At 41.8% G+C, this 18,597-nt stretch overlaps 1 protein-coding gene across 3 annotated transcripts; it reads left to right on the forward strand.

Annotated features, from left to right (window-relative positions):
• Positions 1 to 9: 9 nt before the first annotated feature.
• LOC103061394 (uncharacterized) lies at positions 10 to 12,885 on the forward strand. 3 transcript variants are annotated; one of them, XM_025174258.2, is made up of 8 exons: positions 10 to 1,096; positions 5,815 to 6,189; positions 7,737 to 7,788; positions 9,729 to 9,919; positions 10,371 to 10,529; positions 10,705 to 10,764; positions 11,485 to 11,595; positions 12,432 to 12,885. In XM_025174258.2, the coding sequence occupies exons 2-8, from the start codon at positions 6,043 to 6,045 to the stop codon at positions 12,543 to 12,545; spliced, it is 834 nt and encodes a 277-aa protein (XP_025030026.1). In that variant the 5' UTR covers positions 10 to 1,096; positions 5,815 to 6,042; the 3' UTR covers positions 12,546 to 12,885. The 3 variants fall into 3 exon arrangements, with proteins under 3 accessions (XP_025030026.1, XP_025030027.1, XP_087992167.1); XM_025174259.2 differs by having other exon boundaries at positions 10 to 198; XM_088136041.1 differs by lacking the exon at positions 10,705 to 10,764.
• The last annotated feature ends 5,712 nt before the right edge of the window (positions 12,886 to 18,597 follow it).

The following is an 18,597-nucleotide window of genomic DNA, read 5'->3' on the forward strand; positions in this document are numbered from 1 at the left end:
GCGTCCTCCAGGTGGCGAAGAGGCCGGGCCGGCTTTGGAAGGAGAAAGGGGTGGCCCCCGTTACTCACGGGAGGGAGGGCTTGACGGTACTGGGGATTCGCCAAAGAGTTGCTTGCGGATGTAGAGGATACGTGGAGGACCAGTGACAAATGGTCCTTCTGAATTGAAACAGCTGCGTAAAACTTTATCTACATACGTGTATGTATATAATGCCCATAGACATACATGCATATGTATGTGTTTTGTGGCTTTTCCCCCTTGCTTTTTTCCTTTTGCTATTGTTTTATTTTTTTCCCCCTTTCTTTTCCTTTTGCTTTACTAAACAACGAAAGGCCTTTTTCTTTTTTAAAGAAAAAGAATTGTAAGCAGAGCGTTACATGACAAGATGTTTCGTGCATGAACACACTGGAGACGGAGAGGAATGGCCGTTCCTTCAGCCAGAGAACGCAAGGCTAAAATGAGGATGATGGATGATATTATAAGCCGGTGTTTCTCAACCTCAGCAACTTTAAGATGGGTGCACTCAACTCCCAGAATTCCCTAGCCAGCATGCTTAAAGTTGCTGAGGTCGAGCAACAGCCACTGAGAGTCATTTGGCAGACTTCTGGGGAAGAAATAGCAAACTGAAGACAACAGAGCTGACAACCGTGATGGAATAAAGAGCCAGTGGGTGGACCGGGTCTTCGGGATACCTCTCTGGACAAGGAGAGGACGTCGGATTACCCACAAGTGCTCCAGACTGTTGCTCCTCACAAGGAGATTGCATGACAGCAGAATCTGGCAGGTTTAGAGCTCTGGGAGAGCCACCTTGCAGTCGGCGCCTTTATGAACCTTTATGGTTTGCAAATGTATGGTTTGCAAATGTCCTTTTCTAGTCATGTTTGACTAGAAACGCCTTTATGGTTTGCAAATGTCCTTTTCTAGTCATGTTTGACTAGAAACGCCTTTATGGTTTGCAAATGTCCTTTTCTAGTCATGTTTGACTAGAAACGCCTTTATGGTTTGCAAATTTCCTTTTCTAGTCATGTTTGGAAACTGCTTATTAACTGCTTTTCAGCTATCAGGAACCTTTGGAACAACAAGATTACAGCACTGGGTGAGTCTCCTTTGTGAAAGAAATTTTAAATACAGGTTTAAGGACTTTAAAAACTTTTGGGGGGGTAAATAGCAAAAGAGTGACTATAACGTTGATTTTGGAAAGTTACAAATGGACAAAGGGTCCAGATGTATTTGAAATAAGATTTTGGAATTAATTATAAGAATCCTTCCCATAGGAAAATGCTTTTGTTTTGAATTCTCTTTAAAAAAAACATGATGGGACGGGACTTTGAAAGTTGGGCACTAGAGGGAACCAGAAGGAACTAAAGATTACAATTAAAGGAGAAGAATACTTAAATTTGACTTACTAATACAGAATGGAGCAAAATATTGTAACATCTTGTTAACATATTGAAGGATATTTTTGAACTGTGGAACCAGAAGTTAATTTGAAGAGTGTCTGCCACTATAGATAGATTGTGTTTAAAAGAGGTTATGAAAGAGAAACAAGTTTTACCTGACAAGATTGAGTCTGATCTGAAAGTGGATTTAAAAATGACAGGCTACAAGAATGATATGGAAAAAGATGCTGCACTGGACATACCAAAGAAACCAGCTGTCTTAATAATTGTAAGGGATATACAAATAACAAGCCAAGAGAGTGGCCTGGATAATTTTCCTATATTAGATTTATAAAAGAGACTTATTAAAGCTTTGAAAAAATTTGTGAGAAGGGACAAACAAAAAATGAAAAGAAATCAAGTTCTAGGATGTTATTTGAAGGGACTAAAGATCAAGATTGCTAAAGTAACAGGAAGGAATATAAAGTTGGTTTAGATCAAGGTTAAAATAGATATGTTGTTATCTCTGGTCACTTCTGGAGGTTGAGTCATGGCAACTGGACTTCCATGTCTCAACTTCCAGATAATTCCACCTGGATGACTGAGAATCTTCATCAACATATCTCTGGTAACCCTTAATGGACTTTTGCTGATCAGGACTGAATCTATGAGGTTTTAAGGGTTTGCTTATAGATAAGAGATGGGCCGTGGGAAGAAGAGGTCATTTGTTGTAGTTTAAGAGAAGGTGATAAGTTACTAAAATTGTTGATAATTGTGGTGGTGAAGGGAGAAGTCATTTATATATTTCTTTTCTTTTTCTTTACTATATTCATATTTTTTCTTTCTTTTCTATTTTTCTTTCTATTTTTTCTTTTCTGCGCTTTTCATTTTTCTTCTTACTCTTTTTTTTCCCATTTGTATTAGTTTTTATCTTTTTAATTGTAATGTTTAATAAAATTACTATAAAAAAAGAGTCACTTGATGGCTGGTAACAAATTTCATAAATAATCACACAAATAATAATACTTTTCCTAGGACCCTCGGTTCCCAGTCTAGGGGGGCCACAGGACACAGACCGAAAAATCAGGCTGGTGGCTGCATTGTGATGCGCATAAAAAAGGAACGGGACTTTGATCATGTAGTTGCAGCCACCATCTTGACTTTCTTGCCCCTCCTCCCATGCCCCTGCTTCCGCTTCAAATATATGATGGGGCTGAGTAAGTTTCCAGACTAGTTCTAACATTCTTCCCCTTGAGAAACATCCTCATAATACTTGGACTTGAATCTATATATAAATCTACGTATATACGTATAATCTGTAACTATATACTCTATATAAGTTTAATAAAATAAACATGTTTAATCTCAGAATCGAGGCTTCTCTCCTCTACCCCTTTGCCACTTGATACTTTACAATGACTTTTGTGTTCCCAATTGAGCATCCTTTCCCAACTTGTCTTAGAATCTAATGTATTAGAAAACACCTTGGATCCTCCTTGCATCGGCCAGGATGGCTCCATTTGCACTGCCAACTCTAAAATGCCACAAGGAGGCATAGGAGGATGTGGGCTCCCCATCCTCTCTCCATAACACACCCAGAAAGTTGTACACATCCACAACTACACAGCTCATTTTCTCTTGCCTTCCTCTAAATGTCTGTCTTCCTCCTCGTCACAGCTTCCCTTCGCAACGGGCCAGTATGCCCCTCGGTGTGAATTATTGCCAAGGGCAGAATGTCAGTTGATCCCAAGCCAATTGTGTCAATTTGCACAAGCCTGGAAATCAGATGGGACGGAGCTGGTGTAAACTGGGAGCAAATGAATACGTAGTCTTGCTACACAAAACCCCTTGCCTTAGATGCTGGACTGGACCTTGATCACACTGTCACTTGTTTTTAACTCCTGGATTTTAACTGTCTTTTCATTTTGCGAGGCCTAGGACAACTCCTTACATAAAGTGCGATCTACTTAATCCCCCAAGCAGTCCCCCCAACCCAAAATGAAAGCTAAAATAATAACTGCCTTTTAAAAACTTATTAAAATCGCACTGTTTTGCAAGATGGGGATGACAGCATGTAATATCAGCCCACGCATAAGTGTGCCATCAGCTTGAAGCAGAATACCCCAATGTTGGGGGAGAGCTTGGAGTCCTTAAAGATCTTGAAGTGTGCCAAAAATCTCATGAGAATTTGTGCGGTTGCTGGTTTCATTTTGTACTTTTAGCCCCTGGGCCTTGTCCAGTGGAGCTCTTTCTATATCTAGAGAAAGAATCGTTACGTTTAGGATGGAAAAAACTAACAGCAACTTCCATTAGCTCTTCTAGGATTCATGATGGAGCCCGGGCAACAGGCAAGATGGTCCCTGTGAGATCCTTGTGTCCACGGGGGCATTTCTAGGTTTCCCAAGCCAAATTTCATCTGTCACGCTCAGTGCTTTTCACGCCCTTTAGTCTGCACTTTCCAGCTTGTTGGATTGCAATTAAGGATGGTGAAGCAAAGTCTCTCATTCCCCCCAGCCCAAAATTGCTTTCATAAGATTGCTGAATGAATCAAGAGAAAAACAAAATCAAAACTACAGAATGTTTAAAAGCATCGTGAAAGAATCATGCACACAAACAAGGGGAAGAAAAAAACAAGGAATATGACATCTAAGTTAAAAGCACTGTTTATTGGTGTGATGTTAACCATTATGCAATATTATACTTATTTTTAAAGAAGTACATAATCATTGATAATGAAATAGTGTTTCTGCTAGTAACAAAATTACTAACCTTTTTTGACTAATGCTATAACTTTATGATGCTCAAAGACAAGGGGGGGGGGGTTGCCTTTGCAGCCGCACTAGGAAAACACCATTAGCTCAAAGCGAGAGGGACACGTATGCAGGAAACCCTGAGGGTCTCCAGGAAAGGGACTACAGCCAAACTGGTTCAAACTGCAGTTCAAACTGCCTTGTCCCTGTAAACTATAAAAACTGAGCTTGTATTTCTGGTGGTGTGGCAAAACCCTGGCATATTTGCTGCCTATGCTTTGGGTTATTGACCCCCCAGCTCCCTTTACTCGGCCGAATAAAAAGCTGTTTCTTCCTAAGAACCTCCTCCTGAATTCTTGGCATTGGATTTCTCTGGGATTCAACACCCTCTCCCCAAATTGAACTAAGCTGAACAGTTTATAAAAGTTTGTAAATGGTGGCTATATTTAGTTGCTTATTTGTTTAATACTTGACAGCCAGTTTGAACTAGTGGTTAAGGCTTCAGGATAGAAACCAGGAGACTCTGCATTCTAGTCGGGCATGAAAACTGGCTGGGCGACCTTGGGCCAGTCATTCTCAGCTCCTGATGTCAGGCTCGGGTGACAAACCGGTCGGTCAGTTAAGCCGCTCAGTCAATTACTGTCTCAACCAACAGATCAATGTTCGGTTGACCTGGAAAAAAAGCAGATCCTGCACATGTGGGAGAAACGCTAGGAAGAAAAAAAATTGGTATAATTGCAGTAATGCTGATGTTTTAATATATCTGCTGGTAATGAATTGAACTTTAAAAATGGCCCATGAAATTTTTACTTTTCCTCTAGAGGTGGAGGAGACAGGGACCCAAGGGGAGTCATTGCTAGGCAATGAAGAAATTGGTTTATCCTGATTCAACTCAGTCGGGGTTTTATTCTCCATCTCCTGTGGCATACATTCAGACCTTTTCTGCGATGGCCACAACGATCATATCCGAGGGCAACTATTGAAAAGTTCTATCTATGATTGAGATGGATGGAAGGAGAGGTGGATAAACAGTAAAAGTTGTTAGGGATGATGATGATGATGATGATGATGATGATGATGATGATGATGATAGTAATATCTTCAACTTGTATGCTGCCAAACTCTCAATGACTGTGGGCAGTTACCATTCTGTGAAGATTTCTCCTCTAATTGGGGATGGCAACATCTGAACCTGGCAGATATCCTGCACACAGAGCAAGTATTGCCCCACTGAACGGCAGCCTCTCTTGTTTAAGACCTCCCCACCCTGAGTTTAGTGGGGCCTATCATTGGTAAATAAAACTGGGTGTACGCAGTACACTACACCGTAATGTGGTTGGCTTACTTTTCACTTAACTCTTTTTTGTGAGTCTAGTGTTGTTTGTAACCATGGTTTTTCTTTAGCTAGGTGTTGTACTGAAGAACGGTTGTTTGCATTTGCTTTGTTTCTCCGCAGCTTTGTCCCCAATTTCCTCTTTTCCTTTTGTGCCAAGCCTTTTGAAGGGCAAGGCTGAAGGTAAGGAGGTCCTGGCTTTTATTGCTCAGTTAGGAACTCTGCAAGCTTGTAGGAGGAAACCTGAAATGGTCCAAAGGTCCCCCAGGAGCCTATTAAATCCAGGTATTGCAGACATCCTTTCTCTAACGTCCAATTTTTTTTCTTCATGCCAACTTCCCCTCCCATTTAGAGAGATTGAGTCATCTAACATTGAGCAATCCTATAGAAATCAGCAGCAGATCCTGTTATCTCTTCCTCCTCATTACATCATGAGCATCGTATGGCATTAGGTGTTTGCAAAACCTGGAGCTGGAACTGCGAGGGAGACAAGAGGTTTATAAAAGCGCAACTAGAGGAGATGAGGACCAGAACTACTTTGCTTGGGTTGTTCTAGACTCAGGCTAGCTGGCAAGGAAATATGGAAGCACTGAATCCACATAGTGTCCTGGTGACTGGGTCTAATCGAGGCATTGGCTTGGAGCTGGTCAAACAGCTGGCGAGGAAAAGTAACCCACCAGAATGGATCTTTGCAACCTGCCGGGATCCAGAGGGACCACATGCTCAGGTAAGCCATAGGGTGGAATCTGTTACAAGACAGCAATTCACTTGCAATGTTAAAAGAGTGTTTATCATTTAAATCAATGACTAGCAGTACATGGAGAACCCCAAATACTGGCATAACTCTTGGGATTCATATTTTAACAAATGAGTTTCATTGCCTTGAATAGGAAGGACTGATCTGTCCAGTTAGTCCCAAGATTAAACCTGAATTTGGATGTGTCTAGGGGCTCAAGAAAATTGGAAATGGATATCAGACATTAAGGTTCTTTTTGGGTTTCAAATTATTACATACGTTAATACAACTTTGGGGAAAAACGTCATTGTTGAGTATTGACTGTACCCCACCCTCCTTATGCTGGTCTCTCACCATAATAAAGATTTGATGATGATAGTTGTTGAAGATGTAAATATAATGTTGAACTGCAATAAAAAAAAAAAGAGGCATTTGTCATTTGATGAAGAACTCTAGCTCTATTGAAGACCCAGAGATCAACTAAGAGAATCATTCTACATAAGTGGAAAAAAAAATCTACATGTCAAAGAACAGATTCAAGAGATATGTTCTCTGCCTTTTTTAAAAATGTTTTTATATTGTAGAAATATGATGAGGGAATAGGATGTGTCTATCTGGTGTAGACTTCATAATATGTTAAATGATTGAGCTAGTAATATATGAATATTGCATGGATCTTTCCCTTTTTAAAAAAATCTTACCTTTTTTTTCTCCCACAATTATATATACTTTTTAATGTGTTTTTTTTACTTTTTTTTACTTTTTTTCCTTTACTTTGTTTTTAATCTTCATTAAATTTCCCTCCTGCTTCATCCATTCCACTGACCCATCAGCCAAACTATTTTTGGACCCAGGTTTACCAGTCTTCCAGAAGACCAATATACCCACACTTGGAAATAATTCACATAACAGGTCACTGGTCCAGTGGGGAGGTTATAAGGAGCATTGGGGTTACTCCGTTTTGCTTCACCCCATACCCTTTCATTGCACCTGTAACCTATTATTCAGGCTAGAGGGGGAAAGTGGCAAAACCCTTCCCCAAAAATGGCTAAAACGAATGCTCTATTGCTCTTTTAAAAGAGCGAGACTTGGCATGCACTTCAAAAATGCCAATCAGGCATTACATGGCAGACTCCTCTGCAGAAGCCAAGTGTTTGATCCCATCTGCAATCCAACACAAGATCGCTGTGAGGGATAGCGCCAAGCCACTGATAAGACAGGGGCACACACTGCAGCATTAAGGGGATAACAGGAACTGGGTAAATCCTTTCCCAAGGCCATGTCATCATCATCATTGTTAATGAGGTATTGTAGATTGTAAATATAGCAAGACTTGAGTTGGGGAAAAGGGAGAACACTAATTCAAAACTGGGACAGCTAAAAACAAATTGAGACTGCCTCTGCAGCAAGCTGAGGATGAGTGAGGCTGTGGCCTTTAAAAATGGTTAGCGAGATATCTGAATGCCAAGGTTAGTGGGATGTGAGAATAAGCCCATTAGCTGCATGACTTCCTAAATCTCTGGTTTTGTACCTTTCAGGATTTGAAGAATTTGGCTGCTAAATACAAGGAAATTGTGATCATCCCACTGAGTAGGTGACGGGTCCTGACAGTATCATGGGAAAGAAGGCGTTGCCCTATCAATACCCAGGCGAACCTCATTTCTACCACTGAGTTCAATTTCCACAGATGGATTTTGTACATTTGTTTGAACTGGTAGGAATGAAGCATTTCAGCCTGGAAACTGAATAATAAAAAGCTAAAAGATATAAAATAGAAAGTATATATCTAAAAGGGATCTAAAGGAAAAATTATGAAAAGCTAGAAAATATAAAAAATATATGTATTAAAACAGAAAGTATATATTAAAAACAGTCTAAAAGAATCTAAAAGGAGGGGTAGGAGCATTAGATGGGTATAGGGGGCATAAAGGTTAGTATCTGTCAAATTACAGAGCAGTCTAGTGTGATGAACTAGATGCTCGTTTAGATTAGTTTATGGCACAGATCATCATCTGACAAATTTTAATTGCTACTGTGCAGAATCTGGCAACGTTATATGTTATAGCAGGGTTGGTATCTGAAAGCAGCAGGGAAGTGTAGAATTGTCCTGTGCCCCCTGAATATTTATGCAGTCATGGTGAGATGAGGCTAGTATAAATGTCTCTGTAATGCAGGCACTGGAGAAGCATGTGCTCTGTTGTTTCCATGTGTCCAGGGTCAGAGGGGCATTGTCTCTCTGAGTAAGGGATCTTCCCATATCGGCCTTCAAGGACAGCTGAGGGTAGCACATGGCATCGTGCCAGAATAAAGGCCCTCCATTGTTTAGGCACTTCAAGTTTAGTTAAGTATGCCATAGACGAGGCAGAGTACCTGTTGGATTCACTGGCAATAAAGGTTGAGGACCTGGCTAGATCCAGATGGCACTCTGTGTCTGCTACATGCTATTTAATGAGTGCTTTGGCCTGGTCATATCCCATGCTGAGTAGAAGACCTGGAGACAAGCCCAAGGATGAGATTTTAGTTGCTACTGCCTGTTTCCATGTGGAGTGAAAATCATCCCCCGTAGTTAATGGGGCAAGGCCAAGAGGAAAAAAGGAGAGTCTGAGCCAATAGTTGAGTATAGTCACCCACATTCTAGCCTCCACTTTCATGAGGCCTGTCTCTAGTGTCAGGATGGCATTAGAGACACATTTTGGGACTTGAAGAGCTGATCTTAGAAATTTAGATTGTACAAGTTCTAATGGTGCAAAATTGGAGAAGGGGCCCAGCTGGGCACCATAAAGAAGTTGTGCTATTGGCTTGGCTTCAAATAATTTGAGTGCTGCAGGAATATAGTGGCCACCTCTTGTCTTGAGGAATTTAAGGATGCCAGATGAGCTCCTCTGTGCATTTTCAGCAACATAGGCCCCATGGGCTTTCCTGCTGCTAGCGGAATGAAGGACTACCCCCAGGTATTTGAAAGAGGAGACCTGCTCAATCTTGTGGCCATCTATGCTCCAGGAGTAGCTCTTGGGCCTTTTGGCAAATGCTATGATTTTAGTTTTCTGATAATTGAGTTCTAATTGATCTTCTTTGCAGTACTGTGTTAAATGTTGAGAGCCAATTTGGTCTAGTGGTGAAGGCTCCAAGCTAGAAACCAGGGGACTATGAATTCTAGTCCCACCTTAGGCATGAAAGGCGACTGGGTGACCTTGGGCTAGTCCCTCTCTCTCAGCCCCCGATGTCAGGCTTGGGTGACAAGCCGGTCGGTCAATTCCTGTCACAACCAATGGATCAACAATTGGTTGATCCAGGGGGAGAAAAAAAGTGGACTAAAACACTAGGAAGAAAAAAAAAGGACACGTAGCAGACCTCAGTGCTTTCTCTGATTAGGAAATCCCAAGTACATGCTGTTACAAAGCTGCATTGGCGACGAGAGTATCCTTCCCCAGTTTAAATTGGTTTTTCATCCTTGACTGGGAAGCCATGAGAAACTGAATCCTGGCTAGAAGTGACTCATCACCATTAATACCTTCTCCTTGTTCCTGCAGATATTACTGATCCATCCAGTATCAGGTCTGCTGTAACAATGGTTACGGAGAAGCTGAGTGGAACTGGGTTGAATCTGCTGATCAACAATGCAGGAATTTCCAAGTTCAGTGCCAAACTAGAATTTGAAGCACCTGAAGACATGGCTGAGGTCTACAAAACCAACGTGATTGGGCCCATGATGATTAGCCAGGTAGTGAAAGCATCCCCCTCTCCTCTTAGAACCATTTCTTCCCACTGCTGAGTGCTTAACGTTCAGAAAATAAGTCATTGACTGACAGGGCTTTCTGGTGGTTGAATAACAGCATGCCTTTTCCCGCAGAGCAGGTACAGGTCAAAATATTAAGAACTTCCAAAGAGGTAGAATTTCCATGGATACGGCTTTTATGCTTGTGGAATTGGCCCTGTTGAAACTGTCAAATGAAAAAACCAGCAGACTTCTTGTGAGCGATTGCTGGACTCTGGTTTATTTTTAGACCATAGATTTTGCAACGGGAAGAGATGGCCATACCCATGGTCCTGCAGATAGTCCACAAGAACAATTCCTAATGCTGATAAATGCTGGGAATTGTAATTTAGCAACAATTGGGGGGTCACTAGCCTATGAATATGTGGTTGCCCTACGTTCTTTCTGTCTTTTCTAGGCATTCCTACCTTTGCTGAGGAAGGCATCTGAGGAGAGTTCTGAGAAAGGGATGAGCTGCAGCAAAGCCTCCATTGTCAATATGTCCAGTCATGCAGGCTCCATCACAGATGTTTACTTGTGGGAGTTAGCACAGGTTGCTTCTTACCGTTGCAGCAAGGTAATGGATATACTACTGATGCAAAGGGTGGGGGATAATTAAAATAACTCTGTACAGGTAGTCCTCGTTTACCAACCACAATTGGGACCAGTAACTCAGTCGCTAAGTGAAGCGGTCACTAAGTGAAACTGCAACTGTGCCTATGATCTTACTTCGGGTTTCCTTTGCTTTATAGACCAGGCCCAGGAATCACAAAGGCACAACAAAGAACCAAGGCTCACCAAAATCAAATGTAGTAGGTTGTGAGAATGCAGCGGCTGCCTGTTCAACCTGGTGAAAGATGGGTACAAATGTAACCAGCATGCATCATTCAGAAGGGAAGGCTGGATCTGCCTTCTGCTTCCGTGGGTGGCCACATCCCTGCCTGTTGGTGCATCGCTTTGGGGAAACTGGCCCTGAGGGTGACATTTTGAGGGCAGTTGGAAGAGTAGCCAGGTCAGAGAATGGATAGTGGTGGTTCTGCCATCAGGGAATAAGGGCTGGTCCTCCTGCCAGCTCAGATGGTGAGTCCATACCTGGTGATAATCAGGCTGAGGGTAAAAAATAGGGCCCTTGTTCATATTCAGCTTTCACAAGATCACTCTCTTCACAAGCATACCCCCCCTACTCTTTTCTAAGGCACAACAGTGGAATTTTTAACTAGCACAAGATGTATACTATCCCTTCCCTTCCCTTCTTCATCCATTTACCCCTTCCCTTCCCTTCCCTTCCCTTCCCTTCCCTTCCCTTCCCTTCCCTTCCCTTCCCTTCCCTTCCCTTCCCTTCCCTTCCCTTCCCTTCCCTTCCCTTCCCTTCCCTTCTTCATCCATTTACCCCTCCCCTTCCAAAGTCAAATCCCATTCTGACTTGGAATAAAATACAAGGTTTTTGCTGGCATTCACATGATAAAATGCATTCCCTCCTGCTCCTGCAGCCTGACTGGTACACTTCTCTGCTTCTGGCATCTCCCTTCTAGGCTGCTCTGAATATGCTGACACGGTGCCAGTCGCTGGCATTTAGCGAAGTTGAGATTCTGTGTGTCGCGGTGCATCCTGGATGGGTGCAGACAACGATGGGAGGGAGCATGGTAGGTTTTGTGTTCTGAAAACTCATTCATAATGTTGGGTGGGGATATCTGGAGCTTATGACCAACTGAGACCCAGAGCAGATAATATAAATTGGCCCAAATCCAAAACGGAATTAAACCTGTTTAACTCATTTCTTTAACTTGGGTGGAACTGTAACTGGATCTCCTGGAAAATGTAGAAGTACTAAAGGAAAGTTATTGTTTGCCTCCAGCAATGATCGTTCAGTGTATATTGCTTTGTGCATGGACACTCTGTTCTTGTCCACTGTGGGTGACAACTGCTGAAGACCTCATGCCCATGGATTTGATTTTAAACCCAGTAGCCCCATGCTTCATGCCACACCTTAGTCTTCTGCAGATGTTCAGGATGGAACAAACTTGAACATAGGAACTGGACGTTCTATAGTTCCAGCTTTAAAGCTCCTATTTTGGCTTCTCCATCAGATGTCCAAATATGGAAGGAATGGCCTTTGCATGTACAATAGTGAGAAACCTTGTGCTACAGTTCAGCCTTCCTTCAACACAATACCCAAGATTGGCCTTATTCTTATGGTAGTTAACTTACGTTAAATTGTAATTATACAATGTTTCCCCAACTTGGTGTTTCCCAGATGTCTAGGATTATATTTCATGCTGGCTGTAGTGATGGGTGTTATATTACCATCAATTTCAGGGTAAGTCCAATGAAAGTTGACCCAGCAACCTGAAAAGTAGGAGTTGAAGAAGTGCTTAACTGTAGTTGATGATGATGATACGTGTTGTTGTTAAAGATGATGTTGAAGCCACCAGTCTCTTTCTGTTTTTATTTAGTGTAAATATTATTCTTGTTTCTCTAGGCTGAAATTACAGTAGATTCAAGCGTGCAAGCAATCCTAAACCTTCTGGCTCATCTTTCTGAGAAAGACTCTGGCGCTTTTCTGAATTGGGAGGGGAAAATCCTTCCCTGGTGAAAACTTAACAGTCCTGGAGAAACCTCTTACTTGGGGCAATGTAAATATTTGTCTTGTGTTATTTGTTAATTGCACTGACCTTTGTGCCCAAATTGTCCTGGCTAGTTCCTTTTCTTTCTAGATGCTCTGGTTCACCAGACCCGAATCACCTCATTTGTTTGATATTTTCAACTGGAATGGTGGAAGGCTTTGTGGCACTCACCAACTGAGTTTTCATGAATCAATCCAGATTGCAGAAAGGCACAAACCACATCTGTGAAATAATCCAGGATACTGAGAGGGGGAGAGTGTCTGAAGCCTGCAGATGAAATTGTTAACAACTAATAAAAGTAGGAATGTAGCTATCAGGTGTGCTAATTTCCCATTGACTATAAGCGTCTTAAGAATACTTCCTATAACGTTCAGGATGTTGGTGTTGGACTACAACTCCTTTCAAGTCCACCCACCACAGTTATGCTGGATGAGGACAATGGGGGTTGTTACCCAAAGGACACCAGGTCAGGGTACCTTCCCCAAAAGTAATTCATTCTTTTCCATGAAATGTACTTACGATTATTGTTCATCTTTTTGGGCAGGGTAGGGAATTCAGGAGCTTCAGAGGCAATGTATTGAGTGATCTTTAGAAGGGAAAAAAAATCACAGGGTTTATTTACAGTTGCATAAAGTGTTCTTTCACACAGAGATTGCCTTACAAATTCTAGCTTTGGGCCAAAAAAAGTGTTGCCTGTCAAAGAGTTCTTTCAGTGAGAGAAGAAAATAATCAATTATACTTCCTGAGTACAAAACTGAAAACCATCCCTAAGAAAGGAAAGATAACCTTATGCCATGTTTCTGTGACCCAAAAAAATATATGGAGGACAGGAATGTGAAAAAAACAATCTATAATCTTTAGCACTTTTATACCAGCTTGTGAATAGGCTGACACCTAAATTTTGTGTGAGACCATTTTGATGTACCTCTAAAAATGCAGCGTTTGATATGAAGCACTGAGGAAGCCCAGGGCATCTCTATAAACACAAGTCATGGCCCCCAAACAATGTGTAATATCTATTCTGTTTTCAGGCAACTTATCTTTCTCACTTTAGCTATGAAATACATATTGTGCAATTCCAGAAGCCTTTGTTACAGCTCACAGATCTGGGTTCTCTTCTCTTACCTGCACGAAATCATCTGGAACACAGCACTTGGCTTTCTCTTAACCCTTTTAACCTGCGTGGTTGAAGGGGAACATGTGCCTTTCTATTTAATATGTCCCCCCCCCCCAGCAGCATTGCATTCCTATGTAGTATTCCAAGAAGTCCAGGGAATCCAGCCACTCCCCATGGACACTACCTCTGCCTGTCCACACTGCTGGCCTTTCACTCCCCTTACACCAATGAATGTTCTAATAGCACAAGGTTGGGCACAATACATCTCATTTATTGTACAGTAATGGACATATTAGCGCTACCATATCGGGGCAACAAATATTCAAACGTCCACAAGATGGCAGGAAAGAATTAGAATCTTATATATTTCTTGGCTGCCCCATGGTGGCCATCCATATCTTTGCAACTTAAATATGGCAGCTCTAACATGTTATTTATCACTACTTGAATTAGCTGCATTTTTTTTTCTTGGTGGGAGGAAATGAGATGTTTATATCATAAGCAAGATGTTTACATCATTAAAAAAAACTTTTCAAAGTTGTGCATGATATGAATTTCCAGGCATCTTTCTCCTTCCCTTTTTGTTTCTTTTCTAAATATTTTAATGTTATATCACATTGTTGACAGCACTGCTTATGTGAGAAAGACAGATGCTGTAGATATTTTGAAAAAGTAATAAGTAATCTGAAAACTCATTTTCAGACATTTAAGGAAAAGATTGAAGCTTATCAGTCAAAAGTGCATGAAAATTTAACTGATCAAAAGAATGGTCATAAAACAGCTTGGCTTAAAAAAAAAATTAGGAAAATAGGAAAATATACTGGGGGAATGACTGGGTGTCTTTTGTTTGATCCAGATGTCAGAGTGCTGGGCTAAACCACTTTGTGAAATAGCCTCAGGATTTCTTTCCTGACTTTAATTGGACAGTTTAATATATTAATCATGAATCAGTTATCTTCTTTTCTGCACTGCCTGCTAGAATTTGAGCTTACATAAGAACAAAGTAGAATATATATTGTCACATTTTTGGTACTATTGCCAGAAACTCTAAGATGGGCATACTCATTGTGTTTAGGCTGTTGGGCACATTTGGAAGTTTAAGAGCATGTTATAAATTAGGCTGACAATATCTGGGCTGCAAAACCCGAGACAACCACTGCAAAGAGATTCCAAACAATTCTCTCTGCTGCCACCTAGCAGTCATGTAGTCACCTTGCAGCTCAGATTTTTTTTTTTTATCTGCACTCAGTCGTTACCGACTCTGCAGTGGCTGCTTGGACGAGTCCTTGCAGTTTTCAAGGCAAGGTGTTTTGGAAGTGGTTTGCCAGAGCCTCCTTCCTAGAGCAGAGCCCAGCTGGCAAGCGCAGGAGGTGGGGTTTCCAATGCTTCGCGCCCTTTTTGGGTGTGCGCGGTTTTTCGTGCTTACCGGCAACTGCTCCCGACTCCTTTTGCAAGGCACCGCCAGCATTTTTCTTCCCACTGGAGTGAGAGTACCCATTTATCTACTCACGTGAGTTTTCGAACTGTTGGGCTGACAGGAACTGGGGAGGAAACAGGAGCTCACCCTGTTTAATGCGAAGGCTGGACTCGAACCGCTGAAGCGTCGACCATTTCTGACCGGCAACTTTCAGCGTCATTAAGCCGCTGCGCCACCGCGTCCCCCCGCAGCTCAGATACAGTCAGCCTAATAAGTGCTCTTGCAAAGTGACCGGTATGAATAGATTCCCTGATCACAAAATGGTTCATATTACTGGCAAAATTAGTTCAAAACTGCCACTCAAGTGGGGCAAGGAGATGGAAGGAGGAGACCATAAGCACGTTCATGTTCAAAACCACTAAGCCCACAGATCTAAACTTGCATGTCAAGCTCTTGACAGCTGAGTATACCCACAGAGGGTTCCCTAACCAGATTTATTAAAAAGGAACAAAGGATTAGGTTACATACAGTCAGGTCCAGAAATATTGGGACATCGACACAATTCTAACATCTTTGGCTCTATACACCACCACAATGGATTTGGAATGAAACAAACACAATGTGCCTTAACTGCAGACTGTCAGCTTTAATTTGAGGGTATGTACATCCAACTCAGGTGAACGGTGTAGGAATTACAACAGTTTGCATATGTGCCTCCCACTTGGTAAGGGACCAAAAGTAATGGGACAATTGGCTTCTCAGCTGTTCCATGGCCAGGTGTGTGATATCCCCTCAGTACCCCAATTACAATGTGCAGATAAAAGGCCCAGAGTTCATTTCAAGTGTGCTATTTGCATGTGGAATCTGTTGCTGTCAACTCTCAAGATGAGATCCAAAGAGCTGTCACTATCAGTGAAGCAAGCCATCATTAGGCTGAAGAAACAAAACAAACCCATCAGAGAGATAGCAAGAACATTAGGCGTGGCCAAAACAGCTGTTTGGAACATTCTCAAAAAGAAGGAATGCACCGGTGAGCTCAGCAACACCAAAAGACCCGGGAGACAACGGAAAACAACTGTGGTGGATGACTGAAGAATTCGTTCCCTGGTGAAGAAAACACCCTTCACAACAGTTGGCCAGATCAAGAACACTCTCCAGGAGGTAGGTGTATGTGTGTCAAAGTCAACAATCAAAAGAAGATTTCACCAGAGTGAATACAGAGGGTTCACCACAAGATGTAAACCATTGGTGAGCCTCAAAAACAGGAAGGCCAGATTAGAGTTTGCCAAACGACATCTAAAAAGCCTTCACAGTTCTGGAACAACATCCTATGGACAGATGAGACCAAGATCAACTTGTACCAGAGTGATGGGAAGAGAAGAGTATGGAGAAGGAAAGGAACTGCTCATGATCCTAAGCATACCACCTCATCAGTGAAGCATGGTGGTGGTAGTGTCATGGCGTGGGCATGTATGGCTGCCAGTGGAACTGGTTCTCTTGTATTTATTGATGATGTGACTGCTGACAAAAGCAGCAGGATGAATTCTGCAGTGTTTCGGGCAATATTATCTGCTCACATTCAGCCAAATGCTGCAGAACTCATTGGACGGCGCTTCACAGTACAGATGGACAATGACCCAAAGCATACTGCAAAAGCAACCAAAGAGTTTTTGAAGGGACAGAAGTGGAATGTTATGCAATGGCCAAGTCAATCACCTGACCTGAATCCCATTGAGCATGTATTTCACTTGCTGAAGACCAAACTGAAGGGAAAATGCCCCAAGAACAAGCAGGAACTGAAGACAGTTGCAGTAGAGGCCTGGCAGAGCATCACCAGGGATGAAACCCAGCGTCTGGTGATGTCTATGCGTTCCAGACTTCAGGCTGTGATTGACTGCAACGGATTTGCAACCAAGTATTAAAAAGGGAAAGTTTGATGTATGATTATTATTCTGTCCCATTACTTTTGGTCCCTTAACAAGTGGGAGGCACATATGCAAACTGTTGTAATTCCTACACCGTTCACCTGAGTTGGATGTTCATACCCTCAAATTAAAGCTGACAGTCTGCAGTTAACGCACATTGTGTTTGTTTCATTCCAAATCCATTGTGGTGGTGTATAGAGCCAAAGATGTTAGAATTGTGTCAATGTCCCAATATTTCTGGACCTGACTGTAAATCTCAGCAATTGAATGTTATCACCTTTAGGATTCAATTTATCTCCAAGTTTACAAGGCTGGAGCTTTCTTCATTCTTTCTCTAGCAATCCTTTGATGAACAGGAGAGCTAACTCTCTCTTTTCCAGATAAACTGCCTTGACATCTTGGCCTCTTAGCAAATGTCACATCAGTACTTTTTCTGGATTTGTTTTCAGCCTTTAAGAGGTCTATAAAATAGCCAGCGTATGGTACTTTCAATACACTGTCTTGACATAGTTTCTCCTTATTCAGTGTGACTTTTTCCCCCCAGAAAAATTGAGTTCACAGACTAGCTTATAGACACCTGAATGGCTTGTTGGAGCTCCTCTTTCCTGCTGTCACATCGTCCACTGTCATTCTGATTCTTGCTAGCTCCAATAAGCCTGTCTCAGGCTGTTTCAAAATATCTCAGAAGGCTGAAGGATTCCTGATGGCATTCTTAGACAACTTTATCTCTCCAGTGGTATGGCAAACGTTGTTAAATAGGTGGACTGTTTACCCAACTCTATGTGAAGAATCCATTTTGACATCAGAGATGAAAGATAGATTATGCTTTTGATAGCAATAGTATTTTCCCCCAGAAATAGAGCATATACTGACCTGCTATGATTTAGACAAATGCTAAAAATGCTTTTATTAATTTTGACATTTGAACGTTTAGGATGAGCAGCCAAATTAATTATGGTCACTGATGCATTGTGCTTATTCTATTGTATTTTATTGTAATCAAATGTATTTTAATTCTGTGCGCTGCTTAGAGTTGACAGACAATGTATGAATATTGTAAATAAACAAATAGCTGAGTAATAATGAGTAATCAAAGTCAATAGTGGGTAATCCAAAGTGCTTTTTTCTGAGTGCTGTCCTTGAGAAGTTGGAGATCCATGAGTTTCTTATCACTGCAATGCTAGTCTAGCAATTGGTTGGGAAGAGCAATTCCCAGAATCAATCTTTGCCAAACAGATAGTATAACATATTGTGAAGGTATCTTACAATTTTTGTTGTTGTTTAGTCGTTAAGTCGTGTCCGACTCTTCGTGACCCCATGAACCATATTGCGCCAGGCCTTCCAGTCCTTCACTGCCTCCCTGAGTTTGCTCAGTTTCATGCTCATTGCTTCAGTGATGCTATCTAACCATCTCATCCTCTGCCGTCCTCTTCTCCTTTTGCCTTCAATCTTTCCCAGCATCAGGATCTTCTCCAAAGAGATCTCTCTTCGCATTAGATGACCAAAGTATCTGAGCTTGAGCTTCATTATCGATCCTTCCAATGAGCAATCAGGGTTGATTT

This window comes from Python bivittatus, unplaced genomic scaffold (assembly GCF_059951505.1).
Source record: "Python bivittatus isolate LINGU-HERP-01145 unplaced genomic scaffold, Pbiv_v1 ctg000190_np1212, whole genome shotgun sequence".
NCBI lineage: Eukaryota > Metazoa > Chordata > Lepidosauria > Squamata > Pythonidae > Python > Python bivittatus.